This window comes from Perissodus microlepis, chromosome 5, assembly GCF_051167445.1.
Source record: "Perissodus microlepis isolate ML-2025 ecotype Zambia chromosome 5, ASM5116744v1, whole genome shotgun sequence".
NCBI classification, from domain to species: Eukaryota; Metazoa; Chordata; class Actinopteri; order Cichliformes; family Cichlidae; genus Perissodus; species Perissodus microlepis.
In genome coordinates this window covers 8,894,828-8,915,315 of record NC_140465.1, presented here as the reverse complement: position 1 = coordinate 8,915,315, position 20,488 = coordinate 8,894,828, and the positions used below count along the sequence as shown (strand labels likewise).

General features: G+C 42.0%; 1 protein-coding gene across 2 annotated transcripts in view; it reads left to right on the top strand.

The window, feature by feature from the left end:
* Positions 1-17,693, top strand: part of ncoa3 (nuclear receptor coactivator 3) — a 31,338-nt gene extending 13,645 nt beyond the window's left edge. For both annotated transcript variants that reach the window (XM_084927673.1, XM_084927674.1), the window contains exons 2-23: positions 3,697-3,764; positions 5,754-5,858; positions 6,126-6,286; positions 7,536-7,636; positions 7,867-8,041; positions 8,195-8,386; positions 8,994-9,080; positions 10,587-10,730; positions 11,140-11,287; positions 11,382-11,935; positions 12,559-13,526; positions 13,649-13,766; positions 13,877-14,113; positions 14,329-14,541; positions 14,692-14,809; positions 14,947-15,112; positions 15,235-15,600; positions 15,756-15,851; positions 15,955-16,183; positions 16,273-16,465; positions 16,590-16,785; positions 16,877-17,693. In XM_084927673.1, the coding sequence (XP_084783799.1) occupies positions 5,773-5,858; positions 6,126-6,286; positions 7,536-7,636; positions 7,867-8,041; positions 8,195-8,386; positions 8,994-9,080; positions 10,587-10,730; positions 11,140-11,287; positions 11,382-11,935; positions 12,559-13,526; positions 13,649-13,766; positions 13,877-14,113; positions 14,329-14,541; positions 14,692-14,809; positions 14,947-15,112; positions 15,235-15,600; positions 15,756-15,851; positions 15,955-16,183; positions 16,273-16,465; positions 16,590-16,785; positions 16,877-16,888 (4,560 nt within the window). In that variant the 5' untranslated portion in view covers positions 3,697-3,764; positions 5,754-5,772 and the 3' untranslated portion in view covers positions 16,889-17,693. The remainder of the gene's footprint in view (positions 1-3,696; positions 3,765-5,753; positions 5,859-6,125; positions 6,287-7,535; positions 7,637-7,866; positions 8,042-8,194; positions 8,387-8,993; positions 9,081-10,586; positions 10,731-11,139; positions 11,288-11,381; positions 11,936-12,558; positions 13,527-13,648; positions 13,767-13,876; positions 14,114-14,328; positions 14,542-14,691; positions 14,810-14,946; positions 15,113-15,234; positions 15,601-15,755; positions 15,852-15,954; positions 16,184-16,272; positions 16,466-16,589; positions 16,786-16,876) is intronic.
* Positions 17,694-20,488: the final 2,795 nt, after the last annotated feature.

Sequence of the window (20,488 nt, the reverse complement as noted above, 5' to 3'; positions counted from 1 at the left end):
ACAAGGACTATTAAATAAAAATATATCTTTAAATATTCAGGCTACTTCTAAGATTGTTTCTGTGTAATTTTATGAGTTGGAATATAATTTGTTTTGGTTTATATTAAAATTCAACATAATAAGGCTTCAGGATTAATGAAACTGTGTGGGAGCTTGTGTTGGTGCAAGGTCCAGTTGCACTTAACCCAGTATATAGGTGCTTTTATGGCCAGTAGGAGGTGGAGAAATTCCTTGAAGGAAAAACAGGAAGTCATTGTGTCCTTTTGTTTCCTTTTTGCACTTGATTCCCCAGACTCTAGTGGACACCTTTTGTTACTTTATTACCTTACCACTGGTGTGTGTGTGTGTGTGTGTGTCTGTGAGCATATTTGAGTGTAATGAAGTAATGAGGCTAAACGGTTCTTGTAGCCCAGATCTATCATGCTTTAAAATGTACTGACTACAGTGTTTTTTTTTTGTTTTTTTTTTGTTTGTTTGTTTGTTTGTTTTTGACAAATACTTCCTGCTACACTTAAAACACTTAGATCCATTTTTCAGGGGCCTTTAATTGTGTGCATGTGTACCCCAGTATGTGTCATCTTTGTTTAGGGTGGGTCTGTGGTTATTGTTGGGCCTGCCGCTCTTTGTCTAGGGGAGCTCAGATTTCAGGCTTTATTTTAGGCTGAGCAGGAATGTCCTTCTCACTATTCTGGTCCTGACTGACTGACGCTGCTGCAGCTCTGGCCTTGAGCCAAATGCCAGTAAATCAAAATCATGGATGTAACTGAAGTGATGTGCAGAATCCTGAAAATGTAAAGTTATTCACCAAGTGTACCTAAACAATGTCATTGGCATTAAGCCTGTAAAATGATAAGCATGTTCTTATAGAAGTTTTCTTGGCTCTCTTGTACATACCCACCAGCCAGTGAAGCAGTATGTCTGTATTTGCATAGAAAGTTCATTTAAACATTAAATCTGAAGAGAAACATCAACATTCTAGGACCACAATACCCTTTCAGATTTATGAAAGACAACTGAGAAAATCCATTCACTTTCAACAAAACACTAAAGTTCCTGATAGACTCACCTCTTAACATTAGCTAGACTGCACAGTTGTGTAACTTTTCAATAACCGAGGTTGCTAAAGTTACTTAACTGAGACTTGTATGTAAGACCAGCACACAAAAGTCAGGAGCAATTCTGACTTCTCATCATGTGTATTTACCTCAGTACCAGAGTTTTAGCCAGGTAAAATATGACACAGAGGATGTTCGAATAATTGTTTTATAGCACATAACAGGGAGTGTTTGCAATGGTGCTGTGTAGTTTAGAAGACGTGAGGATGCAAATTCTGCTCATGGAGCTGGTACCTGTCATTGATTTGGACATTGAACTGTCATCTGTATCATGTTTACCTAATCTATTTGTGGTGGAGTCATCTACATGCAAGTCTCCACAGAAAAAGTTGGATGTTCCTCAAGTAGAAATGGTATAGTTAGGTTTAGTAGTTGAGTCATTCTGCTAGTTTTAGTTTAGAAAGTAGAATTTGTTGGGCCCAAACTCTTGCATCCCACTTGTTGATTCAGTCTTGCACCAGTCATCTCGCAACTCACTCTGGTTGCTTCTCCAAAAACACCCTGGTAGAAAATGGCTATCTGCAACCTTCCTTACATACTGGTTCCAGTATGAGACTTGCGTAACTTGCTGTTTTGTACCACTTCGGTGTAATTTTGGCATTTACTTAAGACTTCTCAGTGCTTTTTTACCTTTTTCTGTTACCTTTGTTACTCGTCCTCCCTAAGGATCAGGTCCACAATTGTACCGTCAATGAACCAGAGCAAAAACAAAGGGATTAATGCTTAGCAAAGACTTGTGTGTGATGAAGTGTGTAGTGTTAAAACTAAACTGGTTCATTATGTCTCTACATTGTTGTTCTGTTGGTTGTGTGTGTAAACAGGTTCCTCATAATAATTAACCTGCATTTGGACAGTTGACAGACAGAGAAAAGAGGGCTGGTTTTATCTCTTTGTCTGTGTTTAAATTATTGAGCTGCAGCATTAGATGAGTTGCAGCTCTGTTTTTGGGACTAATGTAATCAGTGTCCTGTGTTGGAGTATCTCATAGGCACACACTCTGGACTCAGAGTCACAGTTCACACACTTCCTGTGTGTGGCAGTGATGATTATGAGTTGGACAACTGTGTAATGATACATTTTTATTAGCATGTTTAATGTTTTGTGTGTTTTTTAATATACTCTCACCTGCCATTTCATTAGGTGCACCTTGCTATTACACGAACCTTTTGACTTTTTAACTGAATTAATTTTTCACTTTTCAACATGGTTCTCCTCTGTGTTTATGGCCCAATCCTCATGGTTGGGAACAATACTAATTTAGGCTGTTGCTTTTAAACTATAATACGTTTACATTACATCACTACCAACCTGAGCTGTTGAACCAGTTTCCTGTCCTTAGCTGCTAAGAGTGTCACCCGATGTCCTCTTCTTCTGCTGTAGTCCATCTGCTTCCAGGTTCAGTGTTTTGTTTGTTCAGAGATGCTCTTCTGATTACCTTGATTACAAGAAGTGGTTACCTTTGTTACCGTGCCTTCTTGTCCATTTGAAGCTGTCTGACTATTCCCCTCTTACCTCTGGTGTCAACAAGGCATTTTCTCTGCCACTCACTCATAGTGTTTGTTTTCGGATTTTCTCTGTAAGCTTTAGAGATGGTTGTGAAAGGAAAAAAATATCCCAGTATATTAGGAGTTTCTGAAATATTCAGACCAACCCATCTAGCAGCAACAACAACGCCACGTTCAAAATCTGTTTTGAACCTTTGCTTGCCATCATGCTGAGTTTGAACTACAGCAGGTCTTCTTGCCCATGCCTACATGCACACACTTACTACAAGTGATTGGCTCAGTATAACTTTGTATAAATGAGCAGTTGAACATGGTAACTAATAAAATGGATTTATTTTTATTGTGACCTTAGATTTTTTTTTTTTTATATCGAACTTTATCACAGGAAGAATTTGTGTTTACTCTGTGTGGCTATTCTTAGATTTCAGCATGGGGAAAAACACTATCTCACAGGCTTTTCTTTGACAGAGGATGATGCAGTGATTTAGGCAGGAGCTTGTACACTTGCTGAACACAAGGCACTCTAAACATTAGGATTGGGAATCTGACAGATCCCTTGTGACCAGAAGGATACTTGGTTCGCAAAAAAAGAAAAGAAAAAGTTAACATATCTGAATCTGATATTGTAGTTGCTCTATGGGAAAAACTATTAAGTTAGTGACTAGAAAGATCACGAGATTCATTTCTGCATAGAGTTTCCTTAATAAGAAAGTATTAAATTAGATTAGTTTTGGAAACCCTCTGATGCCAGACAACAATCAGACAAAATGTGAGTAAAAACCAGGACGACAGGGAACTGACGAACAGAATATGTAAATATGGTGGATAAGTGGCCACGTTTCCTGGAAAGGGAAGTGATGACGCAGTGGAACAGGCCGAGGGGGAGGGGGCAAACAGGATGCAAACTGCTGTGACTTCCTGTGCATTTTTAGAATTGAGTCTTTCCCATGAAATTCTATGAACGAAAAACATATATAAAGCACATGTTTTAGCGTGCACAAAAGTACTAGTCATGTTGAGACTTCCAGACATTTATAGAGCGCTGTAGTTCATGACCTTTCTCTTTCTGTTTCCAGGAGATGTTGAGACATTAAAGTGACACTAGACCCTGAATGGATTTTGACTGGGTCTTGTACTGGCTAAGGTGAGCATGCAGTAACAAAACACAGAAATGCATTCACTCCATCAAATAACAATTAGGACCATTTTACTTTGAAATATAAAATGTTTTTATTATTTACTGTGCCCATGTACCTGATGGTAGGTGCAACATCTCATCTTGTTCCTGAGCAACTTTCACACTGTTAGATGAAGCTGATTCAGGTCAGTGGCACACTGCCAGGCCTGTTGAGAGACATCTGTGGTTTTGGTGGGCTGCTGCTAAAAGTTTCTCTTTTACTGCTCTGCTGCCATCTACTCAACTTGTGTCTGTTTTCAGTTTTCAGTCATGTTAAACGTTTAGCTGGTTTAAATGTCAAAAACACACAAACTTAAAAACAACAGTAAATTTGAGTTACAGTTGTCAAAATCAAATGAGAGCATTCTTGTTTTGTGTAAGATCATATTACCTTTCTTTTTTTCTTTTTCTTTTTTCTTTTTTCTTTTTTTTTTTTTGCATTACCATGTTGGAACGTGTTTACGTTTACTCTGGTTTTCAGTAAGGTTTCCCTGTAGTACAGTCCTGGTATTCATACCCTGTCCTCCAAAAGACTTCCAGCAGCCTACAGCTCTGCTGTTTGTCCGGTCAGGATGTGAGGCTGACTGAGGGCTGATGTCATCTTTCTATGCTGCTGCAGAGGTGAGCCTTAGGACAGAAATCAGAAAGGAAGGAAGAAAGAGAGGAGGGAGGGGAGCAAGAGTCACAGCCGGAGCACGACAGGCAGATTTAGAGAGGGGTGCTGAAAGGTAGACAGACAAGAAGCATGCGATGCAGATTTACTGCACAAAGTGTGTGTCTGAGACCTGGTGCTCTTCTAGTAGTAATAGTGGTGGTGGGTGACTGGGCTGCATGTCCTAGCCTGCAGTCGCAGAGCAGGAGTTGCATAATGACTCCCATCCGTTTTACACTTTTCTTCTTGGTGTGTGTGTGTGTGTGTGTGTGTGTGTGTGTGTGTGTGTGTGTGTGTGTGTGTGTGTGTGTGTGTGTGTGTGTGTGTGTGTGCGCACAGAAGCAGACACAAAGTCCAGGATAGGGTTGTAGTCGAACAGTCTGGTAGTGCAGCTCAGAAGTTTTTGGGTGGGAATAGGAAGGAGCATAGATGTTGGCTACAGGGGTTTCCTCTCGTGAACTCTGACAGGTCAGACAGAGGCTAGTGCCAGAGCAAGAAAACAAGGACACGATCCCTTGCTCAGCACAGCTACCGAAAGGGAAAAATACAAGGGAGGTGTTGTCTTAGGATGATACAGGGGGGACTGAACTGAACTTAAAATCTATTGGAAGAAAGAACGGATATAGCTTAGCATTAACCGTGCACAGTAAAGAGAATGCAATTTTTAGTCATTTGAATACGCTGTAGAGCCTCGCCTGGATTGTTTCAAGGCTCCACAAGCCTGAACAGTGTGCAATATTTTTCTTTTTCTTTTTTTTTTTCTTTTTTTTGGCTTGTGCAGCCCCAGGCAGTTAAACAAATAGACGAGCTGGTGAATATGCGCCTTTCTGGGACAGTAGCTTCTAGCACTCTTAAACACTGTGCCCCGACATGCCTGAGCATGCAAGTGCACTGGAAATGGTTTGTATAGTATACTTGTGTTGCCGCTGCTAGCAGAAGGGTATCATTCTAGCGGGCAGGCTGGCTGAACGCGGGATGACCCATCTCCCCTGAGGCTCCAAATCACTACATCATCATCAGTTGCTCCTTGCAGTGGAACAGATGAGATTTCACTCCCATCAAACACAGTGCAGAAACCAAGGCTGCTCAGATAACTGGATAGTCTGCCCTTATAAATCTATACTCATCTAAATTCTTCTGTTCCCCCAGAAGTCTCTTCATCTGCACTCATTTCTGAGTGGACTTTGCAAAAAAACACAAAAAACCATTTTAATGGTCTTTTAGCAACACATACCACTCTCAGGTCATTCTGTCTGATCATACCACGTTATGCATATATGCAATGCACTGATTTGCGCTTTCAGGTGCTGATGTGTGCTGAAGATGAGTGGCGTCGGAGACAACTCGTTGGATCCCCTGTGCTCCGACCGTAAGCGTAAACTGTCCACCTGTGACACTCCAGGCTTAGGGTAAGTGCTCTAACTTGTGCTAAGTGTGTTTAATGCATCAGTCCACTTTGTCCGTCGCTGTTTTTATTTAAATGCCAGCATGACGCATGAGTGTGTGTGATGTCGCTGTCTTCCTCCTGACCACATCCCTGGTTCAAGCATATGTTGCTGCTAACTGAATATCTGAAGCATCTGAGCCCTGTATGGCCGTATGGCCTGCATACGGATGGGGCATGGGGAGGTGAGGTTGTCATGGCAACATATCTAATCCCTTTGGTGCCTCAGCAGGTGTGACAAGCGTCGGAGGGAACAGGAGAGCAAGTACATCGAGGAGCTGGCTGAGCTCATCTCTGCCAACCTCTCCAACATTGACAGCTTCAACGTCAAGCCTGACAAATGTGCCATCCTGAAGGAGACAGTGAGGCAGATCAGACAAATCAAGGAGCAAGGTACCACCTCCGTGTTCAGATTACATCTGTACACCCCTCAGTCATGAGCGTACACGTATTAAAACAAAAAAGGATCATTTTATTTTTGAATTTGTGTATGGAAAGTAAACCGTGGAGAAAGTAAGGATTGTCAAGTACGCTGCTGCAGGACAGATGATGCCAGTGATAAAGTAGTGTGTTTGGTTCATGGCCAGGCCACTTCAGACTGACAGCCAGTTTGGCTGTTTGTATCGCTGGGGGTAAATGAGCACCAGTAATTGAGACCAATCCTTGGTGGTCATGGCTCAAGGCTGTAAGTGACAGTGTGTATCTGTTAGTGCCAAACCCTGTTTCTCTCTGGGAGACTAATGCTACTGGAGACTCAGAAATCAGACCTTATAGAGAGGCACTCCTATCTCAAAGCTATTTTTTTTTTTCAGATTTTACACAATTAAATACACAGAAGTGAATAACTTCCTCCAAACGTTTTTAGCCTGGTTGCGATTACATCTGTTAGGATAAGTGGGTAAAGAAGAAAGCGAGCAATCATATTGGAATGTACCCAGAGGGTCACAGCTGGCTACTGTGGGTCCTGGCGTTGTGCAGCCAGGTTACCATAGATACAGGATAAGAATGATGGAGGGGCCTCTCCGTTTTTCTTCTCTTTTCTGACTGTTGTCTATTTAACACACCTTTCCCCACCCCAACCCTTGTTTACACGTCTTCGTCTTTAGGGTCAGTTTCCTTGTTTTGTTATGTTTTCTTTTTCATTTAGGTCAGCAACTGCTGTCTCATCTCTTCTTGTGCAGCTACTGAAAGTTTGAAATAGCATTAAATCCAGTGGCATACAGTTTCACATCTTGCTTGTGTTCCAAGTGACCCAGCTATATAGAGTGGTATCTAACAAAGCCTCAGACACATGCTGATTTTAAAAATAGAAAGGCATGCCAACCATGCAGTCATGACTTGTGCTGCCATCTGGTGGCCAGAAAACATATTTATTATACTGTGGGTAATTATACAGACTGATAGGTTTTAAGTTGGGGGGTTTTTTTGTTTTGTTTTTTGTAATTTTAGATTATGCCTCAGTATGATGTACAAAAACAAAGTAAAAGTTGTTGTACTACATGGGGAAAATATACAGGTCATGCACCAAGTTGTCCCAAGAATTCAAACTAATCTTGTTGATTTACACAGTGGAAGTTATTTTCAACAGAACTGTAAAATTATTATCGTTACCAACAGTGCAGTGTGCCTCATTTGTTTTCAGGAAAGAGTTCTTGCAGTGATGACGATGTTCAGAAGGCGGATGTTTCCTCCACTGGTCAAGGGGTCATTGACAAGGACCATCTGGGGCCACTGCTCCTACAGGTCAGTTTGGGGACGATCACTCGGGGGCAAAAGAGTAACACCAATTAGCTCCCCCTCCATATGTTGGATCTGTGCTTTGGTGACATTGCTGACATGTAGCTGATAAAAATGTCTCAGCTGGTTTCTTTTTAGACGGACAAAGCAGGAATAATTAAAAAAAACTAATGTTATTTGCATTGACGGGCCTTCACTCCATTTGGCTCTCCTTTCTTCTGCCCTTGCTCTTTTAGGCCTTGGACGGCTTTCTCTTTGTAGTTAACCGGGAGGGCAGCATTGTATTTGTATCGGACAATGTGACCCAGTACCTGCAGTACAAGCAGGAGGAGCTGATCAACACCAGCGTGTACAATATCATCCATGACGAGGACCGAGAGCAGTTTCACAAGAATCTCCCCAAGTCTAATGGTGAGACACGAGTGTTTATTATGTTTGTGCAAACACATTTAAGATGCATAAAACATAACAACACACACATAACTGATGGATCACTTGCACACGTGGTTAAAGAGTCTGCATCTTTTTTTTCTTTTTTCCTTTTTTTTTTTTTTTGCATCACAGCACCCAATGGAGCATCGTGGGGTGGAGAGGCACCTCGTCAGAAGAGCCACACGTTCAACTGTCGCATGCTGGTCAGCTATGTTCACGGTCAGACTCATGGACTGCCAGAAGAAAGAGCGGGAGGCCAACGCTATGAGACTATGCAGTGTTTTGCTCTCACTCAGCCCCGGGCCATGATTGAGGAGGGAGATGGCAAGTCATTGTTTATAAGCTTGTTTTGTTTTTTTAGTATTAGAGCCACATTAAGAAAATAAATAATATTAGTGTCCATTTTTAGACTAAAGTCAAAATTTCGAGCTTATACTCAAATTAGCATTATAGTAAAAAAGTCGAAATTTGAAGATTACAGTTGTTATTTCAAGCCAAACAATTGCCACGGCTCCTATACTCTCTACAAATTGCATTGTGTAGATGAGTTAGTGAAACTATTTGATCAGCTCTCTTATTGTGTCTTGTGACATACATCCTCTTTATTGCACAAGGGTGTAACCATCGGTATCTTTCCATCTGTCTACTGCCAGACATGTCAAGTTTGTGTGGGTTATTCTTTTTCCCTTCTGACCACATGCAGCTTTCTGCACCATCTTTAACATCCTTATGTTTATACTCATTCGTACCATACTTTTATGTTTAAAATTTGTGGTTTAAAACCAGATGTACTCTCATTACCTTTTGCCTTATTTGGCTTCCTCTTAAATATTCCAAATAGTTCTGTATCCATAAACAAAATAGTAACTGTCCCGTTCTGCCTCCACTGTAGTTACATGAGGATTTAACATGACGCTGTCTCTTTCCTCAGATTTGCAGTCATGTATGATATGTGTGGCACGACGCATCACTGCAGTAGAGAGGACAGAGAGGTTTAGCACTCGTCATGAACTGTCTGGTAAGTGTTTGCTGTATGACATGTAATGGAGACACCTGAGAATTAAAAAAAAATAATAATAAAAATTAAGTACATTTGGGGGAAAAATGCATTTTAACCAGCTACAGCGACAAGGCTTATATTATTTTTTATACTGTGAGTTTCTCTGTGTTTGTCTGTGTGTCATCGTGGAACACATACTGGAGCAAGACATAACACAAAGCCCGCTCGAACACTTTTGCAGCTCTTGTTTGTGCAATAACATTGCAGTCATGCACAGTATACTCACAAAGCTTGTGTGTAGCTAAAAATAAAGCATAGTTGTTATTGTTTTTCACATAGTGAGTCTGTCTCTGTGCGAGTGTAATTTTGGCTAAATTTGGCTGTGGAGACCCAGACTGCAGCAGGAATTACCACAATCTCTGAATACGTCTGTCTGTGGACAGATTTAGTCAACAGGAGACTGTCACAGCCGTAAAACAGACACACACTCTACTGCTTCAGTTAGTTGACATCAAAGTGATTGTGATCTGATGAGATCTTATTTAATGTTTTTTGGTTTGGGTTTTGTTTTTTTGTTGCTTTTGTGTTTTTTCATTTTTTAAAATAGAAGTATATTGAAGCTCTAAGCAAACAGGAACTACAAAAGTTTTTTTTTGTGTGTGTGTGTGTGTCATGCACTATTCTTCCATGATTTCTGGCAATATAAGGCACGTGAAGAATTGGTCAGTTCAAGCTTTACGGTGGTAGAAACATCCATGGATTTGGATTTCCTTGGATTTGATAGCGACAAACAGTTGCTGCAGATGTGTCAGCTGCACATCCATGATGTGACTCTCCTGTTTCACCACATCCCAAAGATGCTCCGTTGGGCTGAGATCTGGGGATTGTGAAGGTCATGAGTACAGTGACCTTCTTGTCATGTTCAAGAAACCAGTTTGGGATGATTTGAACTTTGTGACATGGCACATGCTGGAAGCAGCCATCAGAATACGGGTACGCTGTGGTCATAAAAGGATAGACTATTTCAGGCCATTCTCTGTAAACCCTAGAGATAGTTGTGTGGGAAAATCCCAGTAAAACATCAGTTTCTAAATTACTCAGACCAGGCCATCTGGCACCCACAACCATGTTACATTCAGAGTCACTCAATCGACCTTTCTTCTCCATTCTGATGCTTGGTTTGAACTTCAGCAAGTTGTTTTGACCATATCCAAATGTCTAACGAGTTTACATGGACAATGCAATGAGTTCATTGTGACTGGCTGTTTAGCTGTACGTGGGGTACACAATACAGTGTCCGTGTTTTGTTTTGTTAAGCACAGCAGCTGTGCATAACACAATTATTTTAAATTTAATGAATATTATAAATTATGTAGGTGGTGCTACAGAATAAATCCACCCATGTCACAAATATGAACAGTTAGGCAGTGTTATTTAGAAATGTCTGTATTATATACACATGGACTAAACCGAAAGCTTCTCTCTCCTCAACACCACTAGCTCACTTGTGATTTTCTGTTGTAGGTAAACTGATTGAAATTGAACAGCAGAACTCTCTTCACACGACCATGCGCCCAGGGTGGGAAGACCTGGTTAGACGCTGCTTGCAGATGTTCATCCATCGAAGTGAGGGACAGCCGTGGTCCTTCAAACGCCACTACCAAGATGGTATGCATTTCTGATTCTCCATTACTATATATGTGTGCAGTAACATCTTTTGTTTGGTTGCTCTTAGACATGTCATCTTATTACAATCTTTGTTTTGTAGGTTAAGGCTCCTTGTACATAAATAAGAGGGTAACAACACTAATAACAATCTTACTCTAGCAAAAGACATGAGCTATGTAGCTCAGCTTTCTGGGGTGTATAGCTATTGACCATGCAGGGTGCCTTGGCCATAGTAAACAGTGAATGATCTCTATGCTGACTTTATAATAAAGGCCTTGCTGAAGAGGGGACTGTATGGCAGCTGGTTTATTACCTATGGATGTTTTAATATTCGTAGTATGTTTAGTTTTTTTTGTCAGCTATTTTGGAGGAGTGACATTATTTTCTCTCTTCTTTTTTCTTGCTCCAGCTTTCCATAATGGCCATGCGGAGACACCACTTTACCGGTTCTCACTCTCAGATGGAACCCCTGTCACAGCTCAAACAAGAAGTGACCTCTGCAGGAATCCCAGCACAAATGAACCACACTCTTTCCTCTCCACACACCTGCTGCAAAGGTGCAAATTGTCTAATGAACAATATGATTTCATCATCTGTTTCATTCCTTTCTACAGCCTAATCATTGTTCTGTTTTCATTTGTATTTTTGTAGGGAGCATAATGGTTATCGGGGGAACCGTGGTGGTGGCATGAGGCCTCAGACCATGGGTATGAACAACCCCAACCAACAGATGAACATGGGCCCAGGAGGTGGGATGGCCATGAACAGGGGCTACGGTGTGACTGAGCAGGGCAACGTGCCACAAAGAGGAGTACCGCCGTACGCTGGGGGCAACCGGATGAATCCGATGAATCAAATGAGTCCCATGCATCATTCTATGCATCAAATCAATTCCATGCATCAGATGAACAACATGGGTCATATGAATCAGATGAATTCCATACATCCAATAAATTCCCCCATGAACTCAATGAACCAAATGGGGTCCATGAATCAGATGGGCCATCATGGTATGCATCAGCAGCAACAACAGCAGCACCAGCATCAGCAGATGGCCCCGTGCCATGGACCTGGAGGTGGACCTGCAGGTGCAGGGTATGGGATGGGAATGACGAGCCCTCCCCAAGCCAGTCCTGGGATAAATTGTCCTCCACACAACGTCATGGGTTCCCCCAGAGTCCGAGGTAGCCCCTTCTCTCCCGGAGGTATGAGCCAACTATTCTGAAACGGCCGAATTTAAAACAAAATTGAATATAGTGGTATGAAAAAATATTTCCCCCATTCCTGATTTTTGTTGTTGTTGTTTTGTTTTTGTATATTTCTCACACTTGCATGTTTTAAATTAATTATTTAAAAGTAAAATTGAAAAATCAGACAAAGATAACGACACTAAATACAAAATGCAGTTTTTAAATAATGATTTCATTCATTAAAATTCAGTAAAATTGACCCAACCCTACCTAGCCCCATGTGAAAAGTAATATTCTCCATAAATCATGAATTAACGGCGATAAACCACATTTTTTGGAAAGCTGTGTTCAGTTTCACCAGCCACACCCAGGCCTGATTACTGCCAGACCTGTTGAGTCAAGAAGTTGCTTATATAGAATGTGCCTAACAAAGTGAAACAGGCTAAAAGATTGCAAAAAGCAACACACCATGAACTGTAGGCCTCACTTGCTCCAGTTTTTAGGTTTACTTAGTTTTTCATATAGGGCCAGGAAAGAAGAAATCGGCTTGTTAACTGTACTTTAGTTATAAATAGTTAAAACTTTATTTTTTATTTGGCGTGTGTTCAGTAGATTTACTCTGGTTGTGTCCTTTGTAGGTATGAACTCTCCCATGAGCTCCACTCATGCCGGTAACTCAGGAGGTGGAGGAGGAGCTACCACCTTCTCCAGCAACTCATTGAATGCCCTTCAAGCCATTAGTGAGGGAGTGGGCAATCCAATGCCTTCCCCACTCACTTCTCCTCCTCCTCACAAGCCCGACAGCTCCCCAAGCATCAACTCTACCAATCAAGCAGCAGGGGGACCCTGTAAAACTTCCCTCCCAGCCTACTCGGACTCCAGGAGCCCAGGCAGCTCACTGGGGACTGGTGGAGAGCAGCAGTCTCAGCAGCACCCACACACCCCCACCAGTGAGGGCCCTCCTGACAAGCCAGACAGTCAGGCCAGCAGAGAGGCAAGTCTGGGTGTGGGAGAAACCAACAGACGGGTTCCCGACACAAAGTGCCACCAGAAGCTTTTGCAGCTCCTCACCTCTCCTACAGATGAGCTCCACACAGCAAGCTCCGGGCCCAGCTCCACACCTGAGAGTAAAGATGCAACAGCTGGTGTCACCAGTCCCTCCTCCTCTACGGGAGTGTCATCCTCTACGAGCGGCAATCATGCTGCTGTTTCCTCCTCTGGTAGCACAGGAAATGTAAATAACCAGTCACTGCAGGAAAAACACAAGATTCTCCACAAGCTCCTGCAGAATGGGAATACTCCTGATGAAGTGGCTCGCATCACAGCTGAGGCCACAGGAAAAAGCAGCTTGGATTCTGGGGCACCAGAGCCAGGGCCTGCCACCAGTGGAGTGGTTAGGGGGTCAGAATCAAAGCAGGAGCAGCACAGCCCTAAGAAGGAGAAGCCCAATGCCCTCCTTCACTACCTCCTCAATAAGGATGACTCTAAAGAAGTGGGGGAGATAAAACCAAAGGATCTGGATGGGAAAGGTGCTCAGGGGCCAGGGGTCACCAGCTCTGATCACCATAGCATAGAAAGCAAGGTCAAGTTAGAGCCAGCTGATGAGGTAGGGCTTTGGCTTAAAATCTCTCTTGCATGCATGTTCTCAAATACATCATCTTCTCAGACATTGTTTCTAAACCTTCCTGTTTTGTTTTGGGTTTTTTTTGTTTTTTTTCCATGGTTCAGACCCTGGAGACCATTCTAGGTGTTCCCAGGAACAAGCCCGGCTTCTTCCCTGACTCAGATCCCAGAGCTGGGAAGGAAACTGGAAACAAACAGGGAAATATTCCAGACAGTTTACATGGTACGTCAGTCAGTATAATCAAGTGCATCATGTGATTTGACTCAAGTGCTGAGCAGTAATACACAGAAGAGTGTGAAGGGACCTTAAACCTGGTTATGTATTTGTTTCAGATGGAGAGAGAGCCCCCATTCTTCCAAGTCCGCGTGTTGCCTATCAAAGAGCCTTGTCCTTGGATTCCAAACCCATGAGTGGAGAGGGAGGAATGGGAGGCGGTCTGGCTACAAGAAGAAATATTTCCTCTTCCACAATGGTCAAACAAGAGAACATGGATGTTCCAACCCGAGGAGCTGTGCCTAATGGCTATCCTGCAGGCATAAGTGTGTGTCCACCAAGAGGCAATCCTACAAGTAACTTAAGCACTTACTTCCTAAAATATCTAATTTCTCCAAGTTTTCTCTGAATACCTGTGTCCAACAGAATAAACTGCATGAGAATTTTTTTTTGAGTTCTAATTACTTTAACATTTTTAGTTAAAGCCACCACCTTTAACGCACAGAAGCTACTCCCTTGACTGACAACACCCAGTAATGAAACACTGTGTATATTTTCCTATGTTATTCAGGAGGCATGGGCAGAGGCATGGGTATTCCTCAGCGCCCTCCCATGGCAGGGCCAGGGGAATGGGGGATGCAGAGATCCAGCGGCAGCCCTGTAGCTGGACCAGGACACCCTGGCATGGGTCGCTCTGGTCCACTGGGAGGACCCTTAATAAACCGCTCCATCAGTGCACCGGGAAACACCAGATCTATGCTGCAGCAGCAGCTCATGGATATGGGTATGTCACATGTCTCTGTTGTAGACTGAACCTAAAAAAATGGCCTTAATTTGTGTGCAACATACTAACATGACTATTTAAAAGCTTTCTGTTAAGTGCATTGTGAACCGTACATTGTGAACCATACATGCATTTCTATCATGTCTCTAGGTAACAGTGATGCTAACGTAGGCATGAGCCCTTTTTCTGGACACGGTCCCCCACCTCAGTCGCCCTCCTGGCCTGACTCTGCCATGGGAATGGAGAGACCACAGAATAACATAAACAGGTGAACCTTCTGCACCAATCCCACATTTATCTTCTCTTGTATTAGATGTCGAGCTGAGTTCAGCAGCTAACATTGTTAGACTCTGAAGGTGACATTTTGAAAACTTGTTCGTTATGTTTTTTTGGTTTGGTGTTTAGGGACCCATTTGCACACCCCCTGGAAGAACTGTTGGGGCCTCTGCCCAATAGTGAAGGGCCAAGTGATGAACTTGTAGACCAGTTGGACTCTCTGCTCAAGGCTGCTGATGTCAGTACTCTTCAGGAGATAGACCGAGCTCTAGGCATCCCTGAAATCGTAGGCCAGGTAGGAGACACACTTAAGTCATAACTTCACTAGTGCCATTGTTAGAACCACTTTTGGCTTAACATGCACAGGAGTTCTAGTAAAGTTTAGTCCACTAACAAACCAACATCTCTGTACGCCAGGCCCAGGGACCTGAGGGCCTTCAGCACAGCCAAGATCAAAACCAGGGTCCATGCCCACCACCATCGGGGACATTCCCAGGGCCTGATACCTCCTTAGGCATGGACCAAAAACCCATGTATGGCCAAGGCTACCCAGGCCCCCCCTCAATGGGCTTGCAGCCTGGATATGGTGGCAATGCAATGCAAGGCCAGTCACCTGGAACCTTCAGTCCCATGATGAATCAGATGGGGCAGCCAGGGGGTTTTCCTGGCATGGCAGGCATGGGGGGTATGGGCAACCCCCGCGCGAACATGCCAAGACCTCGCATGATGACTGCCAACAAGCCTCTGAGACTTCAACTACAGCAAAGACTACAAGGACAACAGGTAATCTCTCTATGACACACTTTTTTTTAAAGGTAGTCTTCCAGGCTTCCAACTTGTTTCTTTGAAATCTGTCTTCTTGTGTGTTTGTTAAATATGGATGTGAAAAAATAGTATAAAGGAATAACAAGCTGTATTTATCTCATCTCACCCGGCAGTTTATGAACCAGGCACGACAAGCTGTAAAGATGGAAAGTACCCCTGGAGGAAACCCTGTCATACGCACAGGCATGCAACCTGGCATGGGTGGTCAGGTATGTAGACAGTACTTCATCTGTAATGTAGCGTGCGTTCACTCGACACAGCAGCAAAGCTCCAACTTACCTATTTAACACTGAGCATTGTTGCTCTCTGCAGCCGGGTTTCCTGAGTGCCCAGGTGTTAGCTCAGCGCAGAGAGTTGCAGTTAAGAAGGCAGCGGATGATGATGATGATGCAGCAGCAGCAGCAGCAGCAAGGTCAGGGGGCAGCAGGTACCTTCAGCCCTCCTCCTAATGTCACAGCACCAACAGGCATGGATAATCCAATGGGCCCCCCCCCCATGAACCAGCCTGGACAGCAGGCTTTCAACTATGGAGGCAACTACGGTGAGTTGACTGAGATAGAGCCAGCTGTCAGTATCCTTTGTCATATCCTCCTGAAGTTTCACACTCAACAACTGTTGCACTATTTGCAGGGATGAACCAGCAGGGGGACCCAGCCTTCATGACTCCAGGTTGCAGCCCACCAGGAAATATAATGCCAGGAAGAATGGGAGGCCCACCACAGAATGCAATGATGCCAGGAATGCAGGGAAATCCACAGGGAGGGCACTCGTACCCATCTGGAGACTTGAAAGGATGGCCGCAGGGTGGCATGCCACGTAACATGTATGCTACATCAGGCTTCCTTTAGTCATCAGTTGTTTAAGTGTTACTTAACTGAAACGTTCCTGAGCACTTCTCAAAATCAAGTTACAGAGATAATTTACTTTTCATTTTTCTCCTTGTCTAGGTCCTATCCTCAACAGTTCCCCCAGCAGGGCAATCAGGGCCAGTTTGGACCCATGATGATGAACAACTCTATGGGGGGACCCGGGCCGGTCAGCGGGGCTGGTGCAGGACAGATGGCTCAAATGCCAGGACAGATGCAGGGTCAAATGGGAATGAACTCCATGGGGATGGGCCGAATGCCAATGGGACCTGACCAGGTGGATAATTTTAGGGTCTTACATGTGTTTCAGCTGCTGCTCAGAGGATTTCCGTTTGTAACTGTCTGTCTGCTTTGTGTGTTTTTTGCAGAAGTATTGCTGAGGACCTGTGGCTCATGACAGAATCTGGACCTTTCAGCTGTGGCAGATGTAGCTGAACAAGGAGAGGAACTAGGCGCAGACACACACACATATTCACCACACACACACACACAGTAGAGTTCCCCCAGCATAAATTTTGACACAAAGAACTCAGCACAACATGCTGCTCACCCTAGAGGGTGTGGGCTGCAAGGACAAATGATTTGTGCTAGGTTTCATCCGCACACATGTATACAGAAATCCGATATGGCTGTGTGTTTGCACGTGCGTTTGTGTGTGACCTGAAGCTGTCAGGCAGTATTCAGCGTCACAGCCAGACTGCAGAACAGGACTACGGTACAACTGGCTGTGGCTGCACTTTACCACAAGGCTTCTGTTTCGGGGGTGAGAGATTGATGCAATATTTCTTCATTACAGCCTTACTAGAGATTCAATGCCTTCACAACAACGTTTTGTTTTTTTTTTTCTTCCTTATCCTTTGGATGCGCCTAATTCTAAAGTCATTGGAAGCTATAAGCACACAGTTTACTATGTTATGCAGATTGGAGCAATAACTCTTGCCTTTATGCTTTAGACTGTACCTGAGCATCATAATCCCTGTTATAAGCAAACAAATGGTACTGCAGTATTAGATGTCTCAAATGTTCTCTGTGAATATGAATTGTAAATATTCTACAATATATTATCAAACATGCTTTTTAAAGGCCCGTTCTTGCACAAAGTATGAGACCTGGTTGTATTTTTGTGTCCCATAGGTCAATGCTGATCTGATTGATTTCCCTTTTTTTTTTTTTTTTTTTTTTTTTTTTCATTTACAGAATGCTTTTTAATTTTCGAAACAAAACAATAAGGTTATGTATTACGTTTTTAGGCACTTTTTAACTTGCAACGAGTATCTGATGCGTTGAAGGTTTGAGCTTTGACGTCATCAGAAGTTTTAAAGGAGGGCGGTGAGAGTAAATTCATCTGGGCCGGGATATCAAGACTCCAAACCATCCGGTTTTTGTTGGGTTTTTTGTGCGGGGAGCTGCGTGGGGATTTCTCTGCAGTACGTTTAAAGCAGGAACACAGATTCCTCAATTCACCTAACAAGCATGGTTCTTGCAGTGTTCCCCCCTCCCAGGAGCAGCAGCAGCTCTGTCAATCCAGCTTTTTTTTTTAATTATTATTATTATTATTATTATTATTATTATTATTATTATTATTATTCACACCATGTTCTGTTTCGACTGTTATCAGCTTGCTGAATCTACCTTTTCAACATGCGCAATCCAAAGATGTTTTTCCACTTGTATAGTTTCTGAGGTTTCTGGTGTACATTTTTTACATTGTGTTATATTATTCTGATGGTAAATGGGTACATATCATTGGATCTGTAAAAGCTTTGGATGGTTTTGGACATGAGATGGGTTGTTCCACAGTGGGAAAGTGAGGTGCAGTGGGGAGAGGACTGGAAAAAAAAACACGCATGTTTTGTTGTGATGTAGAAAAAAACAAAACAAAAAAAAAAACATCAACTTTAAGACATATCAATATCTCATCTATTTTTCAGGAAACAACTTCATCTTATGTCCAGACTTTGTTACTTCAGGAGAAAAATAAATTAAAAAACAAAAAAAAAAGAAAAAAGAAAAAAAAAGAAATATCTTGAAGTTTGAATGAAGTGCAAAAAAGAGGCAGGAGCTCATTTGGTTTGTTTTTCTTTCTTTGGAGGTAAGATAAGCTGTTATTTTACAGGATGTATATTACAGATTTTTTTTTTTTTTCTCTGTTGATGTTGATATTGATATAAAATACAAATTTCTATTTAAACACTCCTGGCTCTGGCTCTCCAATTATTTACTGTTTATAAGCTGTGATGCCTGTGTGCAGTTCTCTACACGTCAGTAAATATCAGCGGGTGTGCTGCGTTGTCAGAATGATTAGTTTGATCGTACAAAACGGATGCGAGGAGGAGGGGCGCTTCTGCTGTCAAGTTACTGAAAATAAGACAGGAAGGATTTGGTGTTCTGTTAGGCTTTTCTTGTATTTTCAGTATCACACTCTAGTCAAGTAGAAAACCTGGAAACGGTTTCCACTTTCAGGGCATAAAGAAATAAAGTTTGTGGGCTTATTTTCTTTCTTAAATACTTAAGCTATGTGACATAAAGAAGGACAATAATGATAAAAGAAAACTTCCAATTACAAAACAATACCATATTTTAGAAATGAGCCAATGAAAGTAAATGGATCCATGGATTCCTGAATAAGTATTGCATTGTACCGCAAAATATTTTACACTGAGAGGGCTTCTGTAAGAGGGGGGGGAGGATTTTTCTTTTTAAAAGAACGATGCAGTTTAACATGGTTCTAACGCAAAATGTTAAACTCATGACTTTAAAGCCATTTCAAATTTACAATCCTTGTCCCTAGTTAAGTTTTCACATCCACAATACACAAAGTTTTACAGTTTTCAGTTGATAAATTTGATTTCATGGTCCTTTTTTTTTTTTTTTTTTTTTTTTCCCCCCCTTGGATGTATGTAAAGACTGACTCTTTGCAAATTTATCAACATTCAGTTATTAATGTGCAATCTGCGTAAAGCAAAAATACTTAATGTTTATAACAAAGTATCAGTTTGTAGTTTCTGTGAAATGTTTTGGTGTAAAACAGAATGGTTTTGGTTGAAGGAGCTGATCGATCTCTGGATGGTCGAGTAGGTCATCACAACTTTGTCAAGTACTTCTGACCAGACAGGAACTGTGGAAACAGAGTGATGTATACATATGAAATCACACTCCCTGCTTTGCTCGCTGAATTCTGCTGTTTAAAATAATGCATCCCAAAGTTCCTTTGTTACAGCAAGTTAAATTAAATTGTGTATCAAAGGGTGTAAAAAAGTAGAATCATGTGTAACTCGACAAAACAAAGAAAAATGTGACCAAGGAAAGGAGTTAATGGGGTCAAAACTAATCTGAAATCAAAATCCAAACAAAGAAAGTAAAATTAGTACACAAATGATCAACACTGATCAGTCTGACAAGAAGAAACAACAAAGCTCTGCTGCAGAAGTGCATACGCCTTTTTTTTATATATGTAGAAATGAAATGCTTGCTTTTCTTTGAGTCTAAAAGTTGTTTTTGAATCAAAACACCTGGGAGGTTTAGATGAGAGATGACTCTTTGGTTAAATTGTCATCATCTTATCCACAACTGAAACATTAAGACACTAAGCCACAGGAAAATACTGCTATATTTAAAGTATTACTGAAAAGAAACCAGTAACTGGAGTGTAAGTGGAAAACGGCCTGTAATTTCCCCTTATCTGCAGTAACTGAGCAAAACTTTTCATTTCTGCTAATGCACTGTAATATGTTCATAAACAAAGTGAGAGTGAGTGGTTCTGATCTGCATCCTCATATTTTATTACTGATTCTTGCAAGACTTGGTGATCCTTTTTTGTTTTTGATTCTATAATTAGTCATGTTTACATGTTTTAAATTAAAGATCACAGGTGTGGAATCAGTTGAGCAGTAAGTCAAAACCAAAGGTATAATGGAAAAGGGCAAGTACTCGGAAACAATCGAGTAAAGTTCATTTATCGCAGTACAGTAAGCTCCTTC